This window comes from Notolepis coatsorum (assembly GCF_963971535.1).
Source record: "Notolepis coatsorum genome assembly, chromosome: 8".
Taxonomy (NCBI): Eukaryota; Metazoa; Chordata; class Actinopteri; order Aulopiformes; family Paralepididae; genus Notolepis; species Notolepis coatsorum.
Genome location: NC_140172.1, coordinates 146007175 through 146033549, shown reverse-complemented (window position 1 = coordinate 146033549; position 26375 = coordinate 146007175). Strand labels below are relative to the sequence as shown.

General features: G+C 41.3%; 1 protein-coding gene across 1 annotated transcript; it reads right to left on the bottom strand.

Annotated features, from left to right (window-relative positions):
- Positions 1–26375, bottom strand: LOC311232977 (uncharacterized protein). Its single transcript, XM_084319823.1, has 2 exons — positions 26286–26375; positions 1–2292 (listed from the first exon to the last, which is right to left on the bottom strand). The coding sequence occupies exons 1-2, from the start codon at positions 26341–26343 to the stop codon at positions 1103–1105; spliced, it is 1248 nt and encodes a 415-aa protein (XP_084175949.1). The 5' UTR covers positions 26344–26375; the 3' UTR covers positions 1–1102.

The following is a 26375-nucleotide window of genomic DNA, read 5'->3' as shown; positions in this document are numbered from 1 at the left end:
TTCTAGTCAACAGCAGAACATTTTCAAAAAATTATCATAGCTGCACTCAGATGAAGCCTCATACAAAGTAGGTTAAAATATTAATATTTCATTTTCATACTTCTGAGTTAGTTACTTCGAAGACATCAATACACACCTTCCCACTTAGCTTGACGCTTACAATTCATCCATATTATTAGCATATCATACATTCTAATGAGAATGTTTCAAAGTTGGGATCAATTCACTTTTTAATTGAAGATGTAGATTTTATTTAAAATATTTTTAAGTTCTGTCATGAAAGGGTTTTTACTATCGAACCTAATGTGTAAGTAAAGTAAATGTGAATAGCTGTTTCATCATCAGAAAGTAAACAATTTGTCGATTTTAATTGATTGAATTTAAAGTGAATTGATTCCAACCTTATAAGGTTTTGATAGTTTCATCAATAGTACAGCCATTACTCATCAATATACACACAATAATGACAAAATAGTTAGTTACTTGTGCAACAGGTTGCTCTGCAATTCCCATAAACCCACAAGCAGTAAGATGGTAGAAAAACCATCTAGAAAAAGACAATACATGGAACACTAAAAATAAACACTTCTTGTGAAAGTAAAAAAAAAAAAGTCCTACTAGAAATGTTGACAATATGTGTGACATTAGTTCAATACATCAGTGTCCACATAAAAATGTGTAAGTCCATACCGATCTAATAATGATGTTAACCATCTTGGCTTTTGGCTGGTCACCCCCATAGAGGTCAGAAAGTACCTATGATCCCAGTATTTAAAACACTAGAACAATGTGTGTTCACTCTTATACCAATGACATATTGTCCCAGGAACATCCACACTGTCCGTCTCACTCAGAGTGACCAAAACACAACTGTGTCTATGCTAGTACTGCTTCTCTCTCACAGATGCTTCTGTGCAGGTCAAAAGCGCTTGGTAGTAGTTTTTCATTTCAAAAGAACGGTCAAATATTACTACCACTATTATTCTTATGATTTGTTGATGGACTGATAGCTGTAATGACGTACTGAAGCGTTTAACACTGGGCCACACATTCATTATGAGTGGAACTCTTCTAACACTGGTCACAGCAGTAGGGTTTATCTCTAATAATGTACAAGTGAATTGAGAGGGTTGACATTTCCCTGAATCTTCTCTCCCAAGTGAATTTTCTCATGTTTTGTGAAATATGCTAATGTACTGAATCTCTTATCACACAAACCACAATGATGTGGCTTTTCTCCTGTGTGAACTCTCTGATGTTTTTGCAGAGTACTCAGCTGACTAAAGCTCTTCTCACACTGGTCACAGGAGTAGGGCTTCTCTCCTGTGTGAACTCTCTGGTGTGATTTAAGACTATCCAGTCGACTAAAGCTCTTCTCACACTGGTCACAGGAGTAGGGCTTCTCTCCTGTGTGAATTATCTGGTGTTTTTTCAGATGAGACGGTTGACTAAAGCTCTTCCCACATTGGTCACAAAAGTAGGGCTTCCATCCTGTGTGAATTATCTGGTGTGTTTTCAGAGTAGACAGTTGCCTAAAGCGCTTCCCACACTGGTCACAAAAGCAGGGCTTCTCTCCCGTGTGAATTCTCTGGTGTGATTGCAGACTACTCAGTTGGTTAAAGCTCTTCCCACACTGGCCACAGGAGTAGGGTTTCTCTCCTGTGTGAATTCTCTGGTGTGCTCGCAGATTATGTTGCTGACTATAGCTCTTCCCACACTGGTCACAGGAATAGGGCTTCTCTCCTGTGTGAATTCTCTGGTGTGATTTCAGAACATGCAGAAGAATAAAGCTCGTCCCACACTGGTCACAGGAGTAGGGCTTCTCTCCTGTGTGAATTCTCTGGTGTGTTTTCAGATTATGTTGATGACTAAAGATCTTCCCACACTGGTCACAGGAGTAGGGCTTCTCTCCTGTGTGAATTCTCTGGTGTAATTTAAGACTACCCAGTCGACTAAAGCTCTTCTCACACTGGTCACAGGAGTAAGGCTTCTCTCCTGTGTGAATTCTGTGGTGTAATTTAAGACTACCCAGTCGACTAAAGCTCTTCTCACACTGGTCACAGGCGTAGGGCTTCTCTCCTGTGTGAATTCTCTGGTGTGTTTTCAGATTATGTTGATGACTAAAGCTCTTCCCACACTGGTCACAGGAGTAGGGATTCTTTCCTGTGTGAATGCGTTGGTGTTTATTGAGATTCATCTTTGAACTGAAGCTTTTTCCACACTGGTCACAGCAGAGACATTTTCTTCCATCCAAGCTTCTTGGTTTCTTCCCAGGCCTGACAGGACAGCTACCTGAATGGAGATAGTGATGGAGAAGAGTGTCAAGAGGAAGGAGAGATTTGGTGATTTTATTCAGCTTTAAATTTCCATGCAAGAGGTTTATAATGGTATTAGGGGTGGAACGGTTCACAAAATCCACGGTTCAGTTCGTATCACGGTTTTCGGTTCGGTATACTTTGTTTTTTATTTAAAAGATTTAACACTCCAAAAATATCATACATCAGCATGAGATATATAGCCTAAAAATAATCCAACTTTTCCGTTATTCAAGGATGTAGTCATGCAAAAACTGAATGACTGAGGCAGTTTGACATCAGGCACATCATTTTGACAGTGACCGGTTAGAGCTAGGAGATTTTGGTACAGCAAGAGGGGAGCCATTGCTGATTTAAACATTTAAACATTATTTGGTCAAAAAAAGGTTTACAGCGGTTTGCCTTAAATAATGTTGGCACACAAAGACCGAACTGACTGAAAAATATAGGCTACATTTGTCAAAGTATTAACTTTGTTTACAAAATAATTAAACCTTTCTATTTTTTGTGGTTACATTATAGACAAAGGCCATCAACATAAAGTATGCTCAACCAGCACTAGACTTTCCTTTCTTTAAAATAAACACAAAAACAATGTCAACAATGTTTAAATTTCCTGATGGTCAGTTCTTAACACATTGGGTGCCATGCAGTATGCCCATTTTATACCACTCTCTGCCAGTGCTGTAACCCTATGGAGTGGCTCACCTTCTTTGCAGGGCTATAACTTTTTAAATAGTATAGCTATATCGACATTACTATGGCCCATTCAACATCGGGTATCTATCGTTCTGGATGAGGGCACGTTATATTTTCCCATTCCAACATTGTCGTGTTAGTACCGTCGAGAATATAAGTATGTTTTTAGACTGTATAGCAGTAATTCCTAGAACGCGCGGTATAGGCCCTGACGCATATTATACATTATCGATTGGCGTTTCATCCCTATATACGCTATATTAAAAATGTCAAATGCATATGATCCAGGGTTAGAAATAAAAAAAAAAAAAATTGCAGGGCTTTTTTTTAAGTAAGTAAAGAGGCATATGTTCATATCGGTGAGCCCAATTTGTAACACAAAAAGAGACGTGTAGCCTATTTATTTATTTAATATTTTATTTATTCATTTTATTATTATTTTATTTGTTGCCATGTCTAAAATATTAGTCAAGCATAGGGCTAAAACATTTTCTTAAACAATAACATAATTCTTTGTTATATGAAAGAATGTTATAATTAGGGGTGCACCGATATATCGGTCGGGTATCGGTATTAGGGTTGCACGGTATACCGGTATTAGTATAGTACCGCGGTACTAGAGTGTTCAAAATGATACTATACTGCGTTCGGAAAAAAAGGTTTATTTTTTATTTATGCAAGCGAATGCCTTCCTATTGGAGCAGGGCTCTACAGTGCGACCATATTGCTCGCATATGCCCCTAAAAATATGTGTGTGCGAACCTGAAAAATCAATTACTCGCACGTTGTGCGAATGCATATTACAGCCTCAGTCGTTCTTTTTATTTCTCCGCTGAGAATCGTTAAAAAACTACAAGTCCCACATTGCACTCAAGCCAACGGTCCAATCACAGTAGAGTGACGTGACTGGTTTCATGGGAAATAAAGCAAATGACCAATCGGAAGCTCTCATTTTGTTTGTTTACTTCCTGAAAGACGAGCGAGCGTTTTCCGAGCAGCAGAACTCCGCGGAGTCCAGTCCGAGTACAGTCCGCTCGACTATGCACCTTTATTATAGTCTTACCAATAGCAATAGATTTTAGAACACCTAGATTTAGCGATAGCAATAGTAATATAACGTTAATGCAACCAAACGAATGCCTTGCTTTGTTAATCATAACGTTGATGCAGTAGCGCATGTCGTTGTGTCGCACACAACAGCAGAGGTGGGCAATAGGGTCTAGCTGCAGCGCCGGACGGCCGGAGTGCAAGCAGTGTTACGTAATTGGCAGAATCAACCGTCAATCAATGGTCTACCTGACACGCAAACTCATAAACAATGTTTCTGTACTGGAGGTGTACAGTATTTCAATAGGCAACCCTGAAAGGATTATTTTTCTAGAAGAGCAACACAGCCAAAACATAGGCATTGTATGCATAAAAGGGGCAAAAGCTAAAGTTAAGTCACTGTTATTTTTGTAGCAGTAGTTTGATTTGATAGTTTATTTGATAGGGACATCACATGTTAATGAACATCAAGTACAAAATACAAAATGTAAACATGCAGGGTTGTAGCAAGGGCTAATTTACACCAGGAGACAGCAAAACTTTCAATAAATAAATAGCCTGCTTAGGGTAAAAGCATGGTGACAATCAACGATAAAAACAAAAAACAAGTTACATAAACTAAATCAGATTAAAAATGATCACAGTTCTGGTTTGCCTTAAGATGCAGTTTAAGATTGGTCTTGAACATGGAGTATGTGGGGCACTCTCTAATCACAACTGGTAGGCTATTCCAGTAGTTACCACCTTTAACAGAGAACACAGTTTTAGCAAAGGTAGTATACCGAAAAGGCACCTTACAGTCCCCTCTACTGATGGCCCTGGTGGTAATGCCAGTGTCTCCTTTTTGTTCAATGTCACTGCCTTTCTTATTAGGTCTCTAGTTGTTGGCTACAACTTTGCCACAGTAGGCATTAATCACTTAATAGTTCAAATGTCTGTGTCCCATTCCCGTTTGCACACGCAGATACACACACACAGTGGGCCAGTGACTTTGGTGGTATGTGCTATTGCACAGATGTGTGTCCCGTTCCCGTTTGCACATGCACGCACAGTACAAATATACATTTATTTTTGAAAAAAAAAAAAAAAATGTATTTTTGTGTGCTCCTAAATTTCTTTGTGTGCTCCTAAATTTTCTCATTTAGGAGCACATGTGCTCCTTGGGAAAAAGGTTAGCGTAGAGCCCTGCACAGCGCTGCTGTCAGTGGTGACGTTGCGCTAGTTTACCCGGAAGAGAGAGCTCTGATGGAGAGAGATTGAGATTTCTATTCTTGCGAACAGCACCGCGGACACCCTCCAATGCTCGCACAAGGAACCCTAGTCACGAGAGCTAGCATCAACGTAACGCCAGCCACCACAACCATCGACAAACGCAACGAGGATCCCCATTGATTAACGCCAGCCAGCCAGCTTCAACTAGAATTATAGTTCGCTAGCTATATAAGCAAACGTTAGCAGAGTTTATTCTATGCAAAATGTGCTAGCTAGCCAACGTCAATAAAGATCCCCACTGCAACTGCCGATGGTATGGTATGACAACTAACGTTACGCCAATGCTACAGTAGCTCCCATCAGTACTGTAGTCATGCCATTGATACCAACATTCGTTGGATGAGCTATGCCAGCTCTCGTTCAGTTCCTTATTTAGCCCCCTTCGTGACTGCGATGCAACTCCCGTGCTGAAAGCTAGTAAACACAGCATCCCCTGCTGCCTACCCACAACAGAAATTAATTGATGCACACTGCATCTCTATAGCTTAGTCACAAACGTGATTTATACAGAGACATTTGACAATTGCCCATTTAATGGTTCATACATACTCTTTTCGTTTCCGTTAGCCGGTAATTACCGGTATTTGACCGGCAAAATCTGTTGAAGTCCGACATATTTAATCTCTCCGGTCTTAATGTCCGGTGAAAATAATTCCCTGAGTCTAAGCACAATTTGATTATTTGAATTGTATTAAAATAGGCTAAAATTAAATAGCCTATGCGATGAACGAAACAATCATTACATGATTTGTTTCATCGTTGCTTCTAATAATGACAACGACGTTGTCAGCGAGAGCTTAGTGCTGGGTGTGCGAACTTTTGTGAAGCTGCAGAGCCGGAGCAACAGCAGCACAATGCAGTACTCCAGCAGTACTCCAATTCAGCCATTTTCAATTCAATGTTGGGTGGGGGGCGCTGTTGTGCGGTTCCCAGAAAAGAGCCAATAACAGCTGAATCTGCTGCTCTGCAGCGCCATACTCTCGCAAATAAGTCATTGGGAGGTGGAGAGAGAGAGAGTCGTCACGCAGACCCACGATAATGTTGCCGTCTCTCTCTGCCAAATTTCTCAGTTCTTCGCTTGATATAATTAATACAAAATACGGAATTCGTTAGCTCATAAAAATGTGATTATAACAGACTGTTGTTTATTAATGTCGGGCGACTGCCCACAGACACCTATTTGATTTAAAGTCGGCAGCAGCACGAGTCTCGGGACTTATTTTATTTGGAATATAATGACTTTATACGCAAAAGTAGCCTAGTTTTAAGTAAAAATATTATCAATCTACATGCCTTGATGATGTCATCCTTTTGTTTTGTTGTCATTCTTTTGCCTATCAATTGTTTTTAAGCTCAATAAACTCTGACCGGAATGTCTCTCATTTGACCGGTAGATTGAAATCTACCGGACACTGAGGCCGGCAACAATTTTTTCTAACGGAAACCCTGGTATAAAGACAACGGAAATCTATTTTATTTTTGTTAAACAGCCTACAATATAACATAACCTAGTTCTAGATTATGATAAGCTATATATAATCAGTCACTCATCAAAATGTTTTCTAGGTTATTACATCTCAAACTAATTAGGCCCTCTGCTATAGTAGCCTATGCCTGTGGCAATGGCTAATGGGGATCCAAATAAACTAAACTATGACACATGTCCATACTTTTTCTACCCCATGAATTTTTTTTAACTACCGAAGTCTGCTGCATTTGGCTAACAGAGTGACTCCCACCACTCCCAGCTTTTTTTGAGCAGCATATTAAGTACAAAAATTAGTCCAAAGATGATAAAAGGCTCAACAGGGCAGTCGCAGAGTTCATCTGTGTGGACCAAGTTCCAATATATATATACAGTTGAGAAAGCTGGGTTCAGAAACCTTGTACAGCAACTGTTTTGAGTGCAAAAAAAAAATCGAAAGTATCGAAAAGTATCGAAATTAATATTGGTATAGTATCGAAACTAAAATGTTGGTATCGTGACAACCCTAATCGGTATCGGCCGATAAGCTCAAATTTGCCGATGGCAGTGGCCAATATATATCAGACTATGCTTGCACCTCATGGTACCAAAGCACCTCAAAAGGCACTAAAAAACAAACATCTCAAAACAAGCTAGTCAGACTACTGCTTGACCTGACTCCTAGAACCCACCTCACCCCTGCACACTTTGCCAACCTAGGATGGCTTAGAGTAGACGACAGAGTACAGCAACTTGCAATGGGCCTGGTCTACAAGATACACTACACCAGTGATTCCCAACCTGGGGTCCGCGGACTGGGGGTCCGCCAGAGGGCGCAGGGGGTCCGCCAGACCACAGATGATTTGAGGTATTTTTTTTTTTCAGTGAAATATTTAATTAGCATATTTTTATCATCAGAAGCATGAATAGTCTCTCCACTACAATAAAAAATAAAGATAAATAAATAAACATCTAGACATGATTTTTGAACGTTAACAGTAGGCTACCGGGTAGCCGCTAAAACGCGAATCAGTTGACTGTATCACTTTCTGTAGCTAGCCTAGCACGCTAGTTAACTTTCTCGGCTCGTCTGCAGTCAGCCGCCAGAGGCGAAAATGTGTGACAAACGAAAAGGAGATGACGGCAGCTCATCTGCAAAAAAAGTTAGGACCTACAGCAATCGCGAAAATTACATCACCATGGGCTTCACTGAGGGACCAGACAAACGACCTGAGTGTGTGATTTGTGGAGAAAAGTTGGCAAACTCGAGCCTGAAGCCCAGCAAGCTGAAGAGACATCAGGCGTCTAAGCACCCAGAAACCGTTGGGAAGGATCCGGACTTTTTTCGGAGGAAAGAACAGTCTCTCAAGGCGAACAAGCCTGTTGATGTTAGAGTAGCGTGGAGCAGGGGTGGCAGTGATTTACAGAAGGCTACCGAAGCCTCCTTTGAGTGTTCGCTTTTAATTGCAAAAGCAAAGAAACAGCACAATATTGGCGAGCAGCTCATCAAACCAGCCTGCATCAAAATGGTTTAGAAACTGTGCGGCCCACAGGTGGCGGATAAACTAAAATCAGTACCACTCTCGAACAATGTAGTGAAAGACCGAATTGATAAGATGTCAAGTGATTGCGAGCAGCAGCTGTCAGAAAAGCTTAGAAAGGGTCCATTTGCCATACAACTTGATGAATCTACAACTGTCGCAGACGAGGCTGTGCTCATCGTTTATGTGCAATATATCGAAAATGAGGATCTGAAGCAGGACATTCTCATGTCAGTCAACCTTACTACCACCACTCGAGGTGAGGATATTTTTACTGCAGTGGATTCTTACTTCATTCAACATAAATGCAAACCGTTCACCATTAGGGCCTGATTTGAGAGGATGAATACAGGATTTGAATATTGGCCAAAATTTTGAAATGCATATGGTGCAAGATTAGATTTGTTGATTGAAGGCACAAGTCAAAGAAGCATAGTGGGTCTAATTATGATGCATATGCCTGTGTATAAGCAGTTTGTTATTAAAATGACAAAAAAAGGTATTAAACCCAGCTAGGACAGATTCTCTCTGCTACTGATTGGAATTTCCTGTCTCATATTTAGTTTAATTTGTTGCATTGATTTGTTCCATAAATGCAAACCGTTCACCATTAGGGACTGATTTGAGAGGATGAATACTGGATTTGAATATTGGCCAAACATTTTGAAATGCATATGGTGCAAGATGAGATTTGTTGATTGAAGGCACAAGTTAAAGAAGCATAGTGGGTCTAATTGTGATGCATATGCCTGTGTATAAGCAGTTTGTTATTAAAATGACAAAAAAAGGTATTAAACCCAGCTAGGACAGATTCTCTCTGCTACTGATTGGAATTTCCTGTCTCATATTTAGTTTAATTTGTTGCATTGATTTGTTCCATAAATGCAAACCGTTCACCATTAGGGCCTGATTTGAGAGGATGAATACAGCATTTGAATATTGGCCAAACATTTTGAAATGCATATGGTGCAAGATGAGATTTGTTGATTGAAGGCACAAGTCAAAGAAGCATAGTGGGTCTAATTGTGATGCATATGCCTGTGTATAAGCAGTTTGTTATTAAAATGAAAAAAAAAAAAGTATTTTATGGTATCTTATTAGGAGGGGGTCCACGAATTTCATCAGAGATGTTTGGGGGTCCCTGGGGGGAAAAAGGTTGGGAACCACTGCACTACACGACCAAGGTACCCATGTACATGTCAAAATACTTCCCAAAGGTCAGTGAATACCACGATCACAACACCAGAGGGAGCTCCACAAATCATGTTAAACCCAGATTCGGCTCAAACAAGGGACTAAACACGTTTTGCAATTATGCCACATCAATGTGGAACGCCCTACCCAAAGCTGTAAAGGAATGTGAATCACTACCCATTTTCAAAAACACTCAAAAAACACCTACGGGAGACTGCAATTCGAAACTGGCCCCTACAAATGTCCTAACCCAGTTGTACAGTAAATGACCAAGTATGGCTTTGTCAGTATTCCAATGTACAGTGTACAATGTTCCCCCCCCCCCCCCTACCCAATTTAATTGAAAATGGGGGACCCTGATGTAAACAAGACAAAAGTCTTTCTCTGGTCTGCATCCCCTTAACAATTGTATGTATTGAGCTGTACTGTACCCATTCTGCAATCCGTTAATAAACTTTTCAATCAATCAATCCGTCAATTTGTGTTGCGTCAATCTGATCCACACGTTCAAACTTTGAAAACAGTTTCAGTCAAGCGACCTGCACAACCCCACCCCCAAACACGCTACTGCATCAGTTACTTATGATTAACAAAGGCATTCGTTTTGTGGCATTAACGTTATAGTTACACGTTCAATAACATCAGCATATTTACCGGGTAATTTACCCGACCATATAGCATTGTTGTTGGTCATTCATATCTCAGTTCCTTCCTTTGCTCAGTCTTTATGGGTACTTTAATTGTACCCATTCTGCAATCTGTTAATAAAGTTTTCAATCAGGGCGGCTAGGTGGTGTAGTGGGCAAGGCACTCGCCACCAACGCAGGAGATGCTGGGTTCGAGCCCAGCTCTCTGCATTGCTACCAGCTTGGCTGGCCGTTCATACTAACACAATTGGCAGTGTTAGGGGTGGGAAAGCTGGTGGGTGGGTCCTGGTCGTTGTAAACAGCGACTCCTACAGTTTGGTCGGGGCACCTGCTCAGCGAGGAAAAGGATCTAAGGGGGGGGGGGGGGGGGTAGTGTGATCCTTCCACACGTTTCACCCTCTCAGTGAGAGTCCGCGCTGCCAGGTGAAAAGAAGCGGTTGATTGGCTACACATGTGTCGGAGGAAGCATGCGATAGCCTCCACTCTCCCAGACCGACTGTAGGGGGTAGGTGCGCAGCGACCAGGAAGGGGATTGGGAATTGGCATAACAACTAACATTGGGATGGGAGAAAAACAGAGGGGGAAAAAAATCAAAAGATATAAAGTTTTCAATCAGACAAATGTATAGAAAAGCTTTTATTATAACATTCGTTGCAGTAAAATCATCATGCCTCGTTTGGGACTCCTGCGGAGCGCTGGTAGTCTACTCGTGGGTGGCGGGGAGCTAACGTTATTAGCTACGGTATGTTTGTTATTGATTCTCTCATGTAAATTAATGGCGGACTTCCCGGAAGTAAAAAACAAATAAGCGCTTGCCGATTGGTGGCAAGAACAGCAGAGGTGGGTGCAAGCTGTGTGACGTAATTGGCAGAATCGACTAATCAAAATTGTTCTGTTGCCGTCTACCTGCATTGCTTTGGTTGAGAGATATAGTGCTCTCTTATTAAAACTCATAAACAAATCTTGAGCAAGACAAGTTAGTCTGTTAGGTTATGAAAGCCAGTGAGTATTGTATGACTCAGAATTCAGCAATAATCATGACGCATGAGCATTATAAAATAAAAAACACACATGGCATGGTGGAATACCATAAAGTACCGTAAGTAAAGAGGCCTATGTTCATATCGGTTCATATTAATTTTATTATTATTATTTTATTTGTTGCCAATGCCTAAAATAATAGTCAAGCATAGGGATAAAACATTTTCATAAACAATATAATTTTACTTTATTAACAGATTGCAGAATGGGTACAATACAGTACAGCCAGGGGGCGAAATTAAAGCCTGCCGCCCGCCAGGGGCGCTCAGTTTTTACCTTTGGCGCTTGCCACTGAGAGCCCTGCCCGCCGTGTGGCGTGTGGACGTGTAGTTCATAACGATACTCTTATTTTGAAAATCTGTTCGGGTCTCATTTCCGGCCCAAGCGCAGCTAGAGTCATAATATCGATGGCTCCGGCAGTTAGCAGCATTCGGTTCGTATGATATTCTTATTTTGAAAAAAAACGTGGCAACGAGTCATATCCGCCCAGCCGGGCCAGCCCTGCAGCGGGATACTATTGGCTTCTGCTCGTATCAACACAGAGCGGCCCGCAGCTCTAGTGCCACTGCTAACGTTAAGCTCTCAGAATGGTAGCAGCTCGCCCGCAGCATCTAGTGCTGTGCTAACGTTAAGCTCTCAGAATGGTAGCAGCTCGCCCCCAGCTCTAGTGCTAACGTTAAGCTCTCAGAATGGTAGCAGTCTGCTCTAGTCTAGATCGGACCTCCATGAGCTGCATAATACCTCCGTTCCCTCGTTAGCTAGCTCGCGTTAGCTAGCTCACTTAGATCGATCTGTCCCAGTAAACTAAATTGTCTTAACGTTATCTACCGGGCTAGCAGTAGCTACAGATAGCTCCTGATATCAATGTCTTATAACATTGATTGAATGCGTATTCTAGCTGAGGGCATGTTGAATGTGATTTGACAAAATAACCGTAACGTTAAAAAATGGGGTCCAGCTGCATCGCCGGAGAATCCTTGCATGCTGAATGTAGGGTCTAGCTGAATATAGGGTCTAGCTGCAGGGCCGGAGAATCCTTGCTGGAGCTGGAGGCTACTCAAGTATACACACAGACAGTGGAGCTGTTTGCAGATAGCAAGCATTTTGACTTATTGCGTGGTGGCGATGTCTCGCAGATAATACAACTACAAGTATGATTATATAATATATATTTTATTTAAAAAAATTTTTTTATAAAATATATATATATATTTTTTTTAATCAAAAAAATGTTGGCAGGTAAGAAATATGCTTGGCGGGTAGACTCTTCCCATCTACCCGCCACTGGCCGGTGAGTCAAAAAGTTAATTTCGCTCCCTGAGTACAGCTCAATACAACAACTGCTAAGACCAGAAAAAGACGTTCGGCTTGTTTACATAAGGGTCCTCCATTTTCAATTCATCAAAACATGTAGAGACATACAAATAAATACTTTAACACTTTCAGTGCCGGCCTCCGTTTCCTATTTACCCCCTTGAATGCCGCCACCCACTTCAATGATAGAGCTCTCATACTTGCGAATGCATAAACTATCTTAAATTATGGATATGTGTCTAATCTGGCCGTCGCTGATCAATGACTTGTTTGCAGTCAACATTGTCGAAACGGATCGGTTAATTTCCGTTTTATACCATTTTGAAAAACGCTTGTTTCTTGAAACTTCCAGAATATTTCAGAAGATTGTGTGATAAACGCCCTTTACTGTAATACACAAAACACGTTGTAATTTTTCTGCCTATTTATGAATAGTTTTCAAATAAAACGCTAGATTATCGATAGTATATGTGTACTATAGAAGCGGGCTGAAAAATCGATTCTTATTTCCTGATCGCACACACACATGGCACACGCTGATGATATATATATATATATATATGTGAAAATAGCTCTGATTATCCCAATACTGGTAAAATAGATTCCTTACCTCAGATCAGATGTTCTCCAAAAAGATTATTCCAATTCCTGATCGCCATTCCAAATATTGATCGTGTTTATTGATCCATCGCTGGGTACTGAAAATATATATTCCACGCTGTTCTGACTATCCACAATGAGTCCGATCGGCTCGGGTTACTTGCCTGAGAAGTAAAATGTGGATTCCGGATTTCTCTTTTCTCATCCATTTTCATTGAGTCCATTCCAATGCGTGCATTACCATCCGGGAGACGATAGGGGGCGGTATTTTCCCTATTAGAGTTCAGACAGATCCCCACTGGTAACGTGAGGCTAGATTGATGAAATATGAATGGAAATCGCTAATAAATAAAAAAAACTATTAAAAACGAGATATATCGTCGGCTGGCACTCAACGGTTGGCATGAACTAACAAGATATCTCGTCGCTGGCACTCAGTGTTAATTTAAAAAAGAAATTGGGTTATTTTAAAAAGTGCCCCTAAAAAAGATTCTGTGCCCCTAGTGAAAAAGCTTAGCGTACAGCCCTGCTTAGTAAGTAAGTTATGGTTAAGCATATGGAAGATGAGCGTATGAGGGTCCGGATATCTTTTCTTAGAACACGGGACGTTTGTATGGATAATTGTCCAGAGTTATGAATGCCGGGAGTGTATGCCGTTCCAGTTCCACTGATTGTGTGTGCGTATTGGCTTCGGTGATTTGGTACAGGGGTTAACCTGCAATGAGTCTCCTGGCCATTTTAGTTTTCGTTTTTTTTCAAAGCTTTGTTTATTGAAGTTTTTTCGTTGCAATTGAATATGAGATGAGCACAAGGTCAAATTGTACACATATATGCCAGACGTATTGCACATATCTACATATAAGTAGTCAAAATATAGGTCCGTTGAATGTAGAGCGACGAGATGATCGCAAATTGCCTCTTTAATTGGCCGTTGCGATTGGTAAATAACATTTGGGGGCAGGCTTGCGAGTAGTGATTTCAAGCCTTGCATTCGCATTTCACTCCTAAATTATCCAAGGCATGTGATGACGCTGAGCACTCAGGTATGATCAGTGGGGAAAATCGACTGAGCACTCACTCCGATTGGCTGACTGTCTGATTTATCTATGAAGAAAAGTAAAGTTAGTAGTAGGGATGGGAATTAGTGGTCTGCAAGGGCCTTGAAATAAAGCCCGAGCCCTGCCCGAGCCCGTGAACTTCAGGCCTTGCCCGAAAATAAGCCCGACTGTAAATAATATTTTAAGCCCTAGCCCGCGTGAAAACCCGAAAAAAATGTATTATTATTATTATTAAAATATAATTTTTTTTGTATTCGTTTTAAATATTCTAAACACTTTATATATTAACTTAATAAATAAACAAAAACGAAAATGTCCAATAGGTCTGCCTAAATAACGCATATCACGCTGAAAACTAAGAAGCATTTATGCCTCCCTCCCAGTGCTCGCTTATAGAGCAGCCTCGTAAAACGTATTTAAGGCTATAGAATCTTCTTTGACACACAGTACACACACGACACACAATAGCCTACTCAGTCACTATATACAAACAAACAGAAATCAGATTTCGAGCAGAGCAATAATGAAAAGCACAACAAAACAGGTAGCGAGCGACCCAGCAAATAATAAACATCACTCACCACGACGTCAGCAACGCGTTGAACAACTTTAACAAAACTTCAACCGGCTACATGATCCAAGTACAAATAAAACGTTCGCCAACTGGCTATATTCCAACACAACCAATCGAGTTGTCCCCGGCCTGAGTTCTCCCTGCGCGCTGCGGTAATTACATCCAAATGTTTCTCTGATGACAGCTTGGCGCAAAAGCGAAAAACGAATCTTAAAAACGAAGGTTATCCTATAACCCTAGTTATATGAAAAAAAAAGAAAAAAAAAAGCAATACAAAAAAAAAAAAAAAAACGGCTGTGCCCGGGCCCGGCCGAGCCCGAATTATTTATTAAAAAAAAAGCCCTACCCAGCCCGAACCCGTCGGGCCGGGCCCCGTCGGGCCTGGGCAAGGTTGCAGTGCACTAATGGGAATCGATGGTTCCTAATTGTCCGATGCCTGGAATCGCGTGCCTGTGACTTTCGATTCCCTTATCGCTGCCAGGTTTTCCCGACCGTTATAACGTTAGCGTTAGCATGTAGCTAATGGCAGACTATTTGATTCCTTAAGGGCTCGAAATTGCCTGGGTTTTGGTCATATGCTCCCAAAATGCTCCCGCTGTTTGGCTACTTCTATGTGCAGTGAAAACTACTCTAAATGCTTTAGAACCTAGTCATTGATTTAGTTCAGGGTTAGCCGCGGAGCTAACGCTAGCTAACGTGAGCTAATCAAGCTCACAGAGAGAGATAAACAGCCGACAGCAGGTAGTACAGGTACAAATACAATAAAACAAGGGGTGGGGGCTGTTGTGTAACTTGTGTAAACCTTGTACTCTTTAGTTCACATATAATAAGAGACGGAGGGTTGACTGTTTACTAGGGCCTAACAAAATTAATAGTTGGTTTCCGGTTGCCGACAGACCCTGCCGATTTAGGTGCGACCCAATATATTTTATGAGTTTAAAAAAAATATATATATATATATTTATTTATTTTTTATTTTTTTAGAATAAAGTTTCATAGAAATCTTAGTCAAACATTTAGTATTATGGATATTAAACATGCTGGCAGAGTACATGCATCCATGTTGTTGTGAACATTTTAATTAAATAAAGAAATTCCCTATCCATAGTCGCCATGGGAAAGAATAAAATAAAAAAATAAAAATAAAATAAATTCCCTACCTACCCATGGCCAAACTGACAACCAACAGGAAACCAACAATATATTTTACTTTGCCTAGTAGAGAGTCCTAGGGACCGTGCAACATACAAACAGGTCCGTGTAGCAACACAAGCCCATAGCTTACAGGACAGGGGCCCGGGGAGGGAGCTCTGTGTGTGTGTGTGTGTGTAAGAGAGAGGGAGAGAGAGAAACAGAGAGCATGATTTAGTGTATGTCTTAGAGCAGGCGGCTGTGTTGCAGTGTGCAGGCCTGTGGGTTTAGTGTACGTCTCTAGAGCTGTGTTGCAGTGTGCAGGCCTGTGGGTTTAGTGTCTCTAGAGCTGTGTTGCAGTGTGCAGGCCTGTGGGTTTAGTGTACGTCTCTAGAGCTGTGTTGCAGTGTGCAGGCCTGTGGGTTTAGTGTCTCTAGAGCTGTGTTGCAGTGTGCAGTAGGGATGGGTACCTTTCACATTTGAACCGATACCGGTATCTGTGAATCGATACCGGTACCCAACGGTACCTTTTTTCGGTACTTTAGTCTCAAGAAATTTAATTTACCTACCTCAGTCGTAAAAAAAAATCCAAACTTCAAATAACTACAATTTCGACAGTTTTCGGCTTGTCATTGCTCCGACTGCTTTGTTGTTGAATCAAGTCAAATCCTAGGTAAGCATATATTGTGCGTGTGAACGTTGACATGAAAAGAAAAAAGTAAAAAAAAAAAGGTAAAAAAAAAAAAAAAAAAAAAAACGGTTTCTCACTAGTAGGGGTGGACGGTATGGTCTAAAATTTATATCACGGTATAATTTGAAGCATAGACGGTAACGGTATATATCACGGTATCATCGTTTTTGATAAACTTTTTTTTAATTTTATATAATTTTTTTATTTTTTTTTTATAAAATATATATATTATATAATTAGACTTGTACTTGGATTATCTGCGAGACATCGCCACCACGCAACAAGCTCCACTGTCTGTGTGTACTCTAGTAGCCTCCAGCTACGGCCAGGATTCTCCGGAGCTGCACCTGGACCTATACTCGAGTAGCCTCGAGCAGAGCTACGGCCAGGATTCTCCGGCGCTGCACCTGGACCCTATTGTATTGGTATAACGTTAGCAAGCCCTCAGCTCGAATACGCATCGAATCAGTGTTATAAGACATTGATATCAGGAGCTATCTGTAGCCGGATATATAACGTTAATACAACGCCTCAGTGAATTATTTAGTTCAATGGGACATTTCGTTTTGAACGGTGAACTAACTTGCGTTAACGTGAGCCAACAGGTAGCACACACGTCTCTAGTACTAGACTTTGTGGAGCGTTTGTTGATGTCAGGAGCTATCGGTAGCTGGCCGACTAGATACCGTTCGGTTAGACAATGCCCCATCATGTATTAAACTAAAAGTGAATAGTTGACTGGGTCATTTTGTAACGGTAGCTAAGCTAACGTTAGCTCAGGGAGACGCCGCCGTCCTCCCGACAGCTCCCTTGTCCCGTCCCACTAGACTACTAGACCCGTGTTTACATGCGTGCGGTAGGGGCTGGCGCGCCCACTGCGCGAAGCCTCCTAATTAACTTTTTCCAGTTTGCACATATCTATGACTAATTCTATCTATTTTTAGGGGCAAATGCGAGTGAAATAGTCGCGCTGTGGTTACATGACGTCATTGGTATTTTAGAGCTGCACTACCGGTTACACGGTAGTCAAAATCCATACAGTAGAGCAAATTCATACCGTTTATACCGTATACCGTTTATACCGTCCACCCCTACTCGGTAGTACCGACGTGTTTCGGTTCGGTACCTCAAAAGTACCGAATTCGGTACCCATCCCTACTGGTGATCAACTACAGTTTGCTGTAAACATGATATGTGTGTAGTGTTATGATAACGACGGCTGCAGCGGGAGGACGGCTGCAAATCAAATCAAATTTATTTATAAGGCCCGACAACACACGTTAATGTCCCCATGGGCCGTACAGGTCTTCTTTAAACAAGTCAAGAAGAAAACATAACAATAATTGAACAGTGCAATACTCCAATTCAGCCATTGGCAATTCAGCCGTTGGGTGGGGGGGGCGCTGTTGAGCGGGCCTGTGACCAGGGCCCTATTCCCCGTACCTGGTTCAACTAAGTCGATCAAGGGTCCCATTATCCAGATTCAATTAACCCGATGTTTGAAGCCGGGATTTTCCTGTTCCTCGAAGGTGGATTCAGTCTCGTTAACTCGAACCAGACTTGATACTCAGGATCAGTGCGCGCGCCCGCCTCAGCCGAGAAGACAGCAAGTGTCGAGAGCAGAGATCCTGATTTTCTAACGGCATTGATTGATTTAAAACTTTATTAACAGATTGCAGTACGGCTCAATAGCCTCGCCGACAAGTTAAATGCATAATCTATAGGCAAATTTTAAGTCCCTCATTACCCCAATCAATCAATCAGATTATATTTCTTTAAACGTGCCCTGCTGGCAGTAGGTTCATGGAATGGATAATCAAATGAGATCTTGCTAGCGAAAATAATTAGTTCAACAGTTTCAGAATAAGGATACGGCTCTCTTATCCATTGATGGATGTATGGTTGATGTTTCATTTGGCTGCCACCGTGGTCTGATGGTCGAGCATTTTGTCTTTCAGACGGACGACCCGCGTTCGAATCCCACTTCTTCTAGCTTTCTTTTTGAAATGTAAATACTTCAATTTGGTGCACGTTGAGAGCTATATAAAGAATGACATCCTCAATGCATGTAGATTTATAATATTTTAACTTAAAACTAGGCTACTTTTGCGTATAATCATTAATATTATATTCCAAAAAAATCATATTGGAAACGCGGGGTCTCGAACCCGGGTCGCCGGCTTGCCAGGAGTGAACACTGGCCGTTGGACCACTGTGCCAGACGGGATATATCCATTGTGTATCCAAGACCATCAATGGACAAGAGACCTGTGTTTAGAATATTTCTCTTTTGAATGAAGTTTTATCTCTTTATTCTCAAATGCATTAATCCCAGTTACAATATCACAATAACGTGCGAGTGATGATACAATTCAACAATCCTCAGATTCCTCGTAATTCATAATCCACAAAAACCACAATCCACGCATAGACACTTAAATTTTATGCTTTAATGAAACACAATCCAGGCGCTCCCACAGCGGAGAATATGAAAGGAATCAGAGCCAAACGAGCGATAGGTTTCAATCATTAAAAATATCCCTGCAGGATTCACATTTGCAATGCTGCGTGTTATTAAAATAACCACATAATGTGTACATCGCACCTAGCGAGCGCCACGGTATATATAACGTGCATTATTTAGGACAACGTGAATTTAGTATCAGCATTTTGAGTCTATTTTACATTTCAAAAGCCCCCTCTGGAAGAATGAAGCACAAAAACGTAATTCAGAATGGTATAATGCAGATCCTAGACTGTGAGAATCATTTCAGGAAGCGAGCTGTCATTTCTTTGCGGGGGCGTGGCCATGGTTCATCCAGCTAACTGAACTTAAGCCTGCTCTCGACCAGGCTCAAACTTTTTGATCCGTTGTCATGGTGATTTGGACAATCGAGCGTCGGGGAACAGAAAGGTCCGGCTTAAGTCAGGCTATACTGGAAATTATCCGGCTAACTCAGTTAGCCAGGTACGGGGAACGGGGCCCAGACCTGTAAGCGCCCCTGGCTCTGCGGCTCTGCAGCTACATATGCTTCTAGCAAAATCCAGCATCCAGCCCCGCTGTTTGCAATGGGAGCAGCACGGAGTCTCGACTCTGGACTTATTTTATTTGGAATATAATGACTTTATACGCAAAAGTAGCCTAGTTTTAAGTTAAAATATTATAAATCTACATGCCTTGAGGATGTCATTCTTTATATAGCCTGCCTATCAGGCAAACAAAATTATTCTAACGGAAACACTGATACCGTGATATATACCGTTACCGTCTATGCTTCAAATTATACCGTGATATACATTTTAGACCATACCGTCCACCCCTATCTTAACGTCATCTAGCCGGCTAGCAGTAGCTACAGATAGCTCTTGATATCAATGTCTTATAACATTGATTCAATGCGTATTCGAGCTGAGGGCTTGCTGAATGTGATATGACCAAAGCACAGTAACGTTACCAATAGGGTCCCGCTGCAGCACAGGAGAATCCTTTTTGGAGCTGGAGGCTACTAGAGTACACACAGACAGTGGAGCTGTTTGCAGATAGCGAGCATTTTGACTTGTTGCATGGTGGCGATGTCTCGCAGATAATACAAGTACAAGTCTAATTATATAATCTATATATTTTATAAAAAAAAAAATATATATATATATATATATATATATATAAAAAAATTATTTTTTTTTAATCAAAAACGATCGGTATCGGATCGGTATCGGCCGATATGGCTCACGACGACCGGTATCGGTGGCAAAAAACGTGATCAGGGCATCCCTACTAACTGCCTATGAAAACAGGCACAGGATTTCACCCATCTAATGAACACACTAGACTAGACAAATATCAAGATGTATCCATCAGTGGACCAATTGCATGCTTTTGCAGAGGACAAGAAGCCTTCAGTCGACTCCTTCAGACATTAAGCACCCCCCACATCCCAACATTTTTTTTTTTACCCTTTTTCTTTTCATGTCAACGTTCACACGCACAATATATGCTTACCTAGGATTTTACTTGATTCAACAACAAAGCAGTTGGAGCAATGGCAAGCCGAAAACGGTCGAACTTGTAGTTATTTGAAGTTTGGATTTTTTTTTATACGACTGAGGTAGGTAAATTAAATTTCTTGAGACTAAAGTACCGAAAAAAGTAGGGATGCACCGATATGAAAATTGGCCGCCGATACCGATACCGATTGTTCAACTAACACTATCGGCCGATACCGATATTTGTATATTTGTATATAAGTATTTGTAAAAAAAAAAAAAAAAAAAAAAAAATTATTTTTTACTTTTTTTTTAATGAAACTACTGTTTGTATGTGTATGTTTGTATTTGTAGGCCTCTTTACTTACTTAAAAAAAGGAAACATCAAGAAATATGTTTATGGTATCACTATCTCTCTCCCAGTATCGTCTTGCGGCCTGCAGAGGGATACTATTTTCTCAACCAGAGCTTTCAACCAATGCAATGGAACCATTCTTGCGGCCTGCAGCGGGATACTATTCTCTCAACCAGAGCTTTCAACCAATGCAATGGAACCATTTTGATTGACAGTCGATTCGGCCAATTACGCCACACCGCTAGCACCCACCTCCTGCTGTCCTTACCACCAATCGGCAAGCGTTTATTAATTTTTCTACTTCCGGGCATGCCGCCATTGTTCTGTTTGCGAGAGCAGAACACACTTAACGTAGCTACGTTAGCTGCCTGGCCCGCCGACCGGCGCTCCACGCATGACCAAATGAGACATAATGATTTTACTGCAACAAATGTTATAATAAAACAAAGCCTTTCTATACATTTGTCTGGTTGAAAACTTTATTAACAGATTGCAGAATGTGTAGTTGGGTACGGAATGAGCAACGGAATGGAACCGAGCTATGAACGGACTAACGGAGTAATGCCTTGTTTACTGCTATCTTCGGGTAAATAATATGCTTGTTATTGAACATGTAACACTTCATTTTAACAGCAGATACTTTCTTAAATGCCATCTTCCCGAGAGAGTAAATTTAAATTCCCAAAGGAACATAGGCCATCGACGAAGCTCCTCCATCCTATTCTATTTTACGACTGAGGTAGGTAAATTAAATTTCTTGAGACTGAAGTACCGAAAAAAGGTACCGTTGGGTACCGGTATCGATTCACAGGTACCGGTACTCTTAGTACATTTTCATTTAATTATTTTTTAAAGCATCTTCATGGTTTAATAATGCAAACATATGTTGCAGGGACTTATTATAATCATCATATTGGCGTGACTGTATGCATCAAAGGGTTAAATCAAGCATTTTTAAGTGCTTTAGAGGAAATGTCAAAATATCGTGATATATATCATGTATTGTGATATGGCCTAACGCCTAACGGGAGGCTGCAATTCAAAACTGGCCCCCGTAAATGTCCAAACCCCCACTCCTTATGCTTGCACCACCCTCCCAATGTACAGTCTCCTCCCCCTCGTATGTATATATTTTCTGTTAGGATCTCTGTAAATGTCAGAACACCCTCCCACCCTCCCCCTCCTATTGTACATTTCCCTCCCCCTCGTATATATTTACTAGGGGTGGGACGGTACGCAACCGAACCGTGTACCGTTCGGCACGACCTCCACGGTTCGGGCGTCTGTGTATTGTACGGTTCCGGGGATGCGCAAATAAAAAAAAATCATTTGGCGGAGCTGGGAGAGGTGAGCGCTGGCTGCAGGCAGCAGCAGCACTGCAGCCAAGTGCTAGTCAGTTTGTGTAAAAATGGCAAGCACAATATAAATCAATCTTCATTACGACTTTAAAAACATAGCCATTAACATTACATAGGCCTACACACATCTTGCCATAGCGTTAGCAGTTTGTACAACACAACGCACGTTTTAACTATGGTAGCCCCGCTAGCCCCAGCTAATAGTCAACTAAATGTTACCGTAGCTAGTACTAGCTAGCAGAGGAGGAGATGAGAGTCTGAGAGGCGGGGTGTTTAAAGACAACGATAGGCGTTTATTCAACATCCAAGAAGGCTAACATACAACTGTGTTTTACTAACTCCAACCGGGACTATTGCTGCTTTCGTGCTGCTTGTTGATGTTATGAACTCCTCCTAAGCTGATGGTCCCACACGCTAAAATATCCGTGGGGACCCGCGCCAACCCATAGATAGTTCCAACTCACCGAATTACGTAATCAACCACAGTTGCACTCAATATTTAAATAATGTTAGTCTAAATAAATGTAGACAGATAATGTACGTATTTTAAAAATAGAATGAACAGAGCAGTAGGGGTGGACGGTATAAACGGTATACGGTATAAACGGTATGAATTTGCTCTACGGTATGGATTTTGAGTATACCGTGTAACCGGTAGTGCAGCTCTAAAATAGCAATGACGTCATGTAACCACAGCGCGACTATTTCACTGGCATTTGCCCCTAAAAATAGATAGAATTAGTCATAGATAATAGATATGTGCGAACTGGAAAAAGTTATTTAGGAGGCTTCGCGCAGTGGGCGTGCCAGCCCCTACCGCACGCATGTAAACACGGGTCTAGTAGTCTAGTGGGACGGGACACGGGAGCTGTCGGCGTCTCCCTGAGCTAACGTTAGCTTAGCTACCGTTACAAAATGACCCAGTCAACTATTCACTTTTAGTTTAATACATGATGGGGCATTGTCTAACCGAACGGTATCTAGTCGGCCAGCTACCGATAGCTCCTGACATCAACAAACGCTCCACAAAGTCTAGTACTAGAGACGTGTATGCTACCTGTTAGCTCACGTTAACACAAGTTAGTTCACCGTTCAAAACGAAATGTCCCATTGAACTAAATAATTCACTGAGGCGTTGTATTAACGTTATATATGCAGTAGCTACAGATAGCTCATGATATCAATGTCTTATAACACTGATTCGATGCGTATTCGAGCTGAGGGCTTGCTAACGTTATAATACCAATACAATAGGGTCCAGGTGCAGCGCCGGAGAATCCTGGCCGTAGCTCTGCTCGAGGCTACTCGAGTATAGGTCCAGGTGCAGCTCCGGAGAATTCTGGCCGTAGCTGGAGGCTACTAGAGTACACACAGACAGTGGAGCTTGTTGCGTGGTGGCGATGTCTCGCAGATAATACCAGTACAAGTCTAATTATATAATATATATATTTTATAAAAAAAAAATATATATATAAAATTAAAAAATTTTTTTTATCAAAAACGATGATACCGTGATATATACCGTTACCGTCTATGCTTCAAATTATACCGTGATATAAATTTTAGACCATACCGTCCACCCCTACAGAGCAGTGTTGTTTTTAAACAGTACAGTGCGTGTGTGTTAGTTTGATGTATGCTGTCAGTTCGGTCTTTGTGTGCCAAACATTATTTAAGGCTGTAAACACTTCCTCCGCGTGGTAAAATGATGTGCCTGATGTCAAACTGCCTCATTCTTTCAGTTTTTGCATGACTACGTCCTTGAGAATAACTGAAAAGTTGGATTATTTTTAGGCTATATATATTTTATGCTGATATTTTGAGTAACATTTTTTTTTATATAAAAAACAATATACCGAACCGAACCAAAAACCGTGACCACAAAACCGAGGTACGTACCGAACCGTGGGTTTTGTGAACCGTCCCACCCCTATTTACTGTTAGGATATGTTTAACAGTACTGTATATTTGCATATCTTGTATGTCACAAATGTAACAGTACTGTATATCTGTATGTCATATGTCATAAATGTCATGATTATTAAATGGGGGGCCCTGATGTAAACAAGACGAAAGTCTTTCTCTGGTCTGCATCCCCTTAACAAGTGTGTATTGAGCTGTACTGTACTGTTCCCATTCTGCAATCTGTTAATTAAAATGTTCAATCAATGATGAATAGAAAATGGGGGACCGTGATGTAAACTTTCTGGACTCTTTTGTATCACAAACAGTACTGTATTTGTAAATCTGGTATGTCATAAATGTGTAGATGTAGCAGTACTGTCTATCTGTATGCAAAATCTGCATATGGCTCGCCGACAACAAACTATCATTACACATGGGCAAAACAGAGTCCATTCTCTTCGGTTCAAATAACAAACTCAGCAAGACCGATGGCTTCTCGGTTGCAGTGGGTGACAATATTATTACAAGGAAAGATGAAATTACCTACCTGGGTTCCATCCTAGAGGCTAATCTTGCCTGTGACAAAATGGCATCCAATGTAATAAAAAAAGTCAACCAACGAACGCGATTCTTGTACCGGATCTCCTCTCTGGTAAACAAGAATACCCTGAAGACTCTAGCAGGAGCACTCATTCAAGGGTACTACGACTATGCTTGCACCTCATGGTACCAAAGCACCTCAAAGGCACTAAAAAACAAATTACAAACATCTCAAAACAAGCTAGTCAGACTACTGCTTGACCTAACTCCTAGAACCCACCTCACCCCTGCCCACTTTGACAACCTAGGATGGCTTAGAGTAGACGACAGAGTACAGCAACTTGCAATGGGCCTGGTCTACAAGATACACTACGCGACCAAGGTACCCATGTACATGTCAAAATACTTCCCAAAGGTCAGTGAATACCACGATCACAACACCAGAGGGAGCTCCACAAATCATGTAAAACCCAGATTCGGCTCAAACAAGGGACTAAACACGTTTAGCAATTATGCCACATCAATGTGGAACTCCCTACCTAAAGCTGTAAAGGAATACTTTCAAAAACACTCAAAACACCTACGTGAGACTGCAATTCGAAACTGGCCCCTACAAATGTCCTAACCTAGTTGTACAGTAAATGACCAAGTAAGGCTTTGTCAGTATTCCAATGTACAGTGTAAAATGTGTGTATGTCCCCTACCCAACCCCCCCCCCCCCCACCTCCAATGTACAGCCCTCACCCAACCCACCCAACCTCCTCCAATGTACAGTTTCTACACCAAATGTATATACACTCTTTTTCTGGACACTTTTGTATCACAAACAGTACTGTATTTGCAAATCTGATATGTCATAAATGTATAGATGTAGCAGTACTGTCTATCTTATGTTATGATGAATTGAAAATGGGGGACCCTGATGTAAACAAGACGAAAGTCTTATCTGGTCTGCATCCCCTTAAATATGTATTGAGCTGTACTGTACTGTACCCATTCTGCAATCTGTTAATAAACTTTTCAATCAATCAATTATGTTGTGCATTGAAAATGGGGGACCCTGATGTAAACAAGACGAAAGTATCTCTCTGGTCTGCATCCCCTTAACAATTGTGTGTATTGAGCCGTACTGTATTGTACCCATTCTGCAATTTGTTAAATAAGGTTTTCAATCAATCACACACCAAAAGTGAGACAATAGAGGCCGTTGAGTCGACCCCAACAAGCTAAGCTAACACAAGCCCCGGCTAAGCTAACACTAGGCCAAGATACGGCAATAATATAACAGCTCCAGCTACAGAAGGAAAACTACCGAAATATACCAGATAACAGTAACGAAAATAACTATTGGAATGAACGTGAAGCAAGACCGAAAACAAATAGTATCCCCCAAAAACGGGAGCAGTCGAAACGTGAGAGAGAGAGAGGGAGAGAGTGCTATGACTGGCTATGCTAACTAGGCCAACAACAGTACAACAACACAGTAAGAGCGGATAACTCCCCTCAAACACTCTCTACATACAGCTAGAAAACACATGTCAGTCACTAACTTACCTGACGAGCCTCCATCACCAGGAGGACGGGGCTCAGATGTCAGTCCCACTAGAGACATGAGCAGCACAGAGGACAGCAGCAGCAGCAGGA

What these genes read in the sequence shown, in the direction of transcription:
- LOC311232977 (XM_084319823.1), bottom strand. Translation starts at nt 26,343, where the DNA reads ATGTCTCTAGTGGGACTGACATCTGAGCCCCGTCCTCCTGGTGATGGA. An exon ending in TGGTGATGGAGGCTCGTCAG is followed by an intron (nt 2,293 to 26,285) that starts GTAAGTTAGTGA and finishes ATCTCCATTCAG; the next exon opens with GTAGCTGTCCTGTCAGGCCT.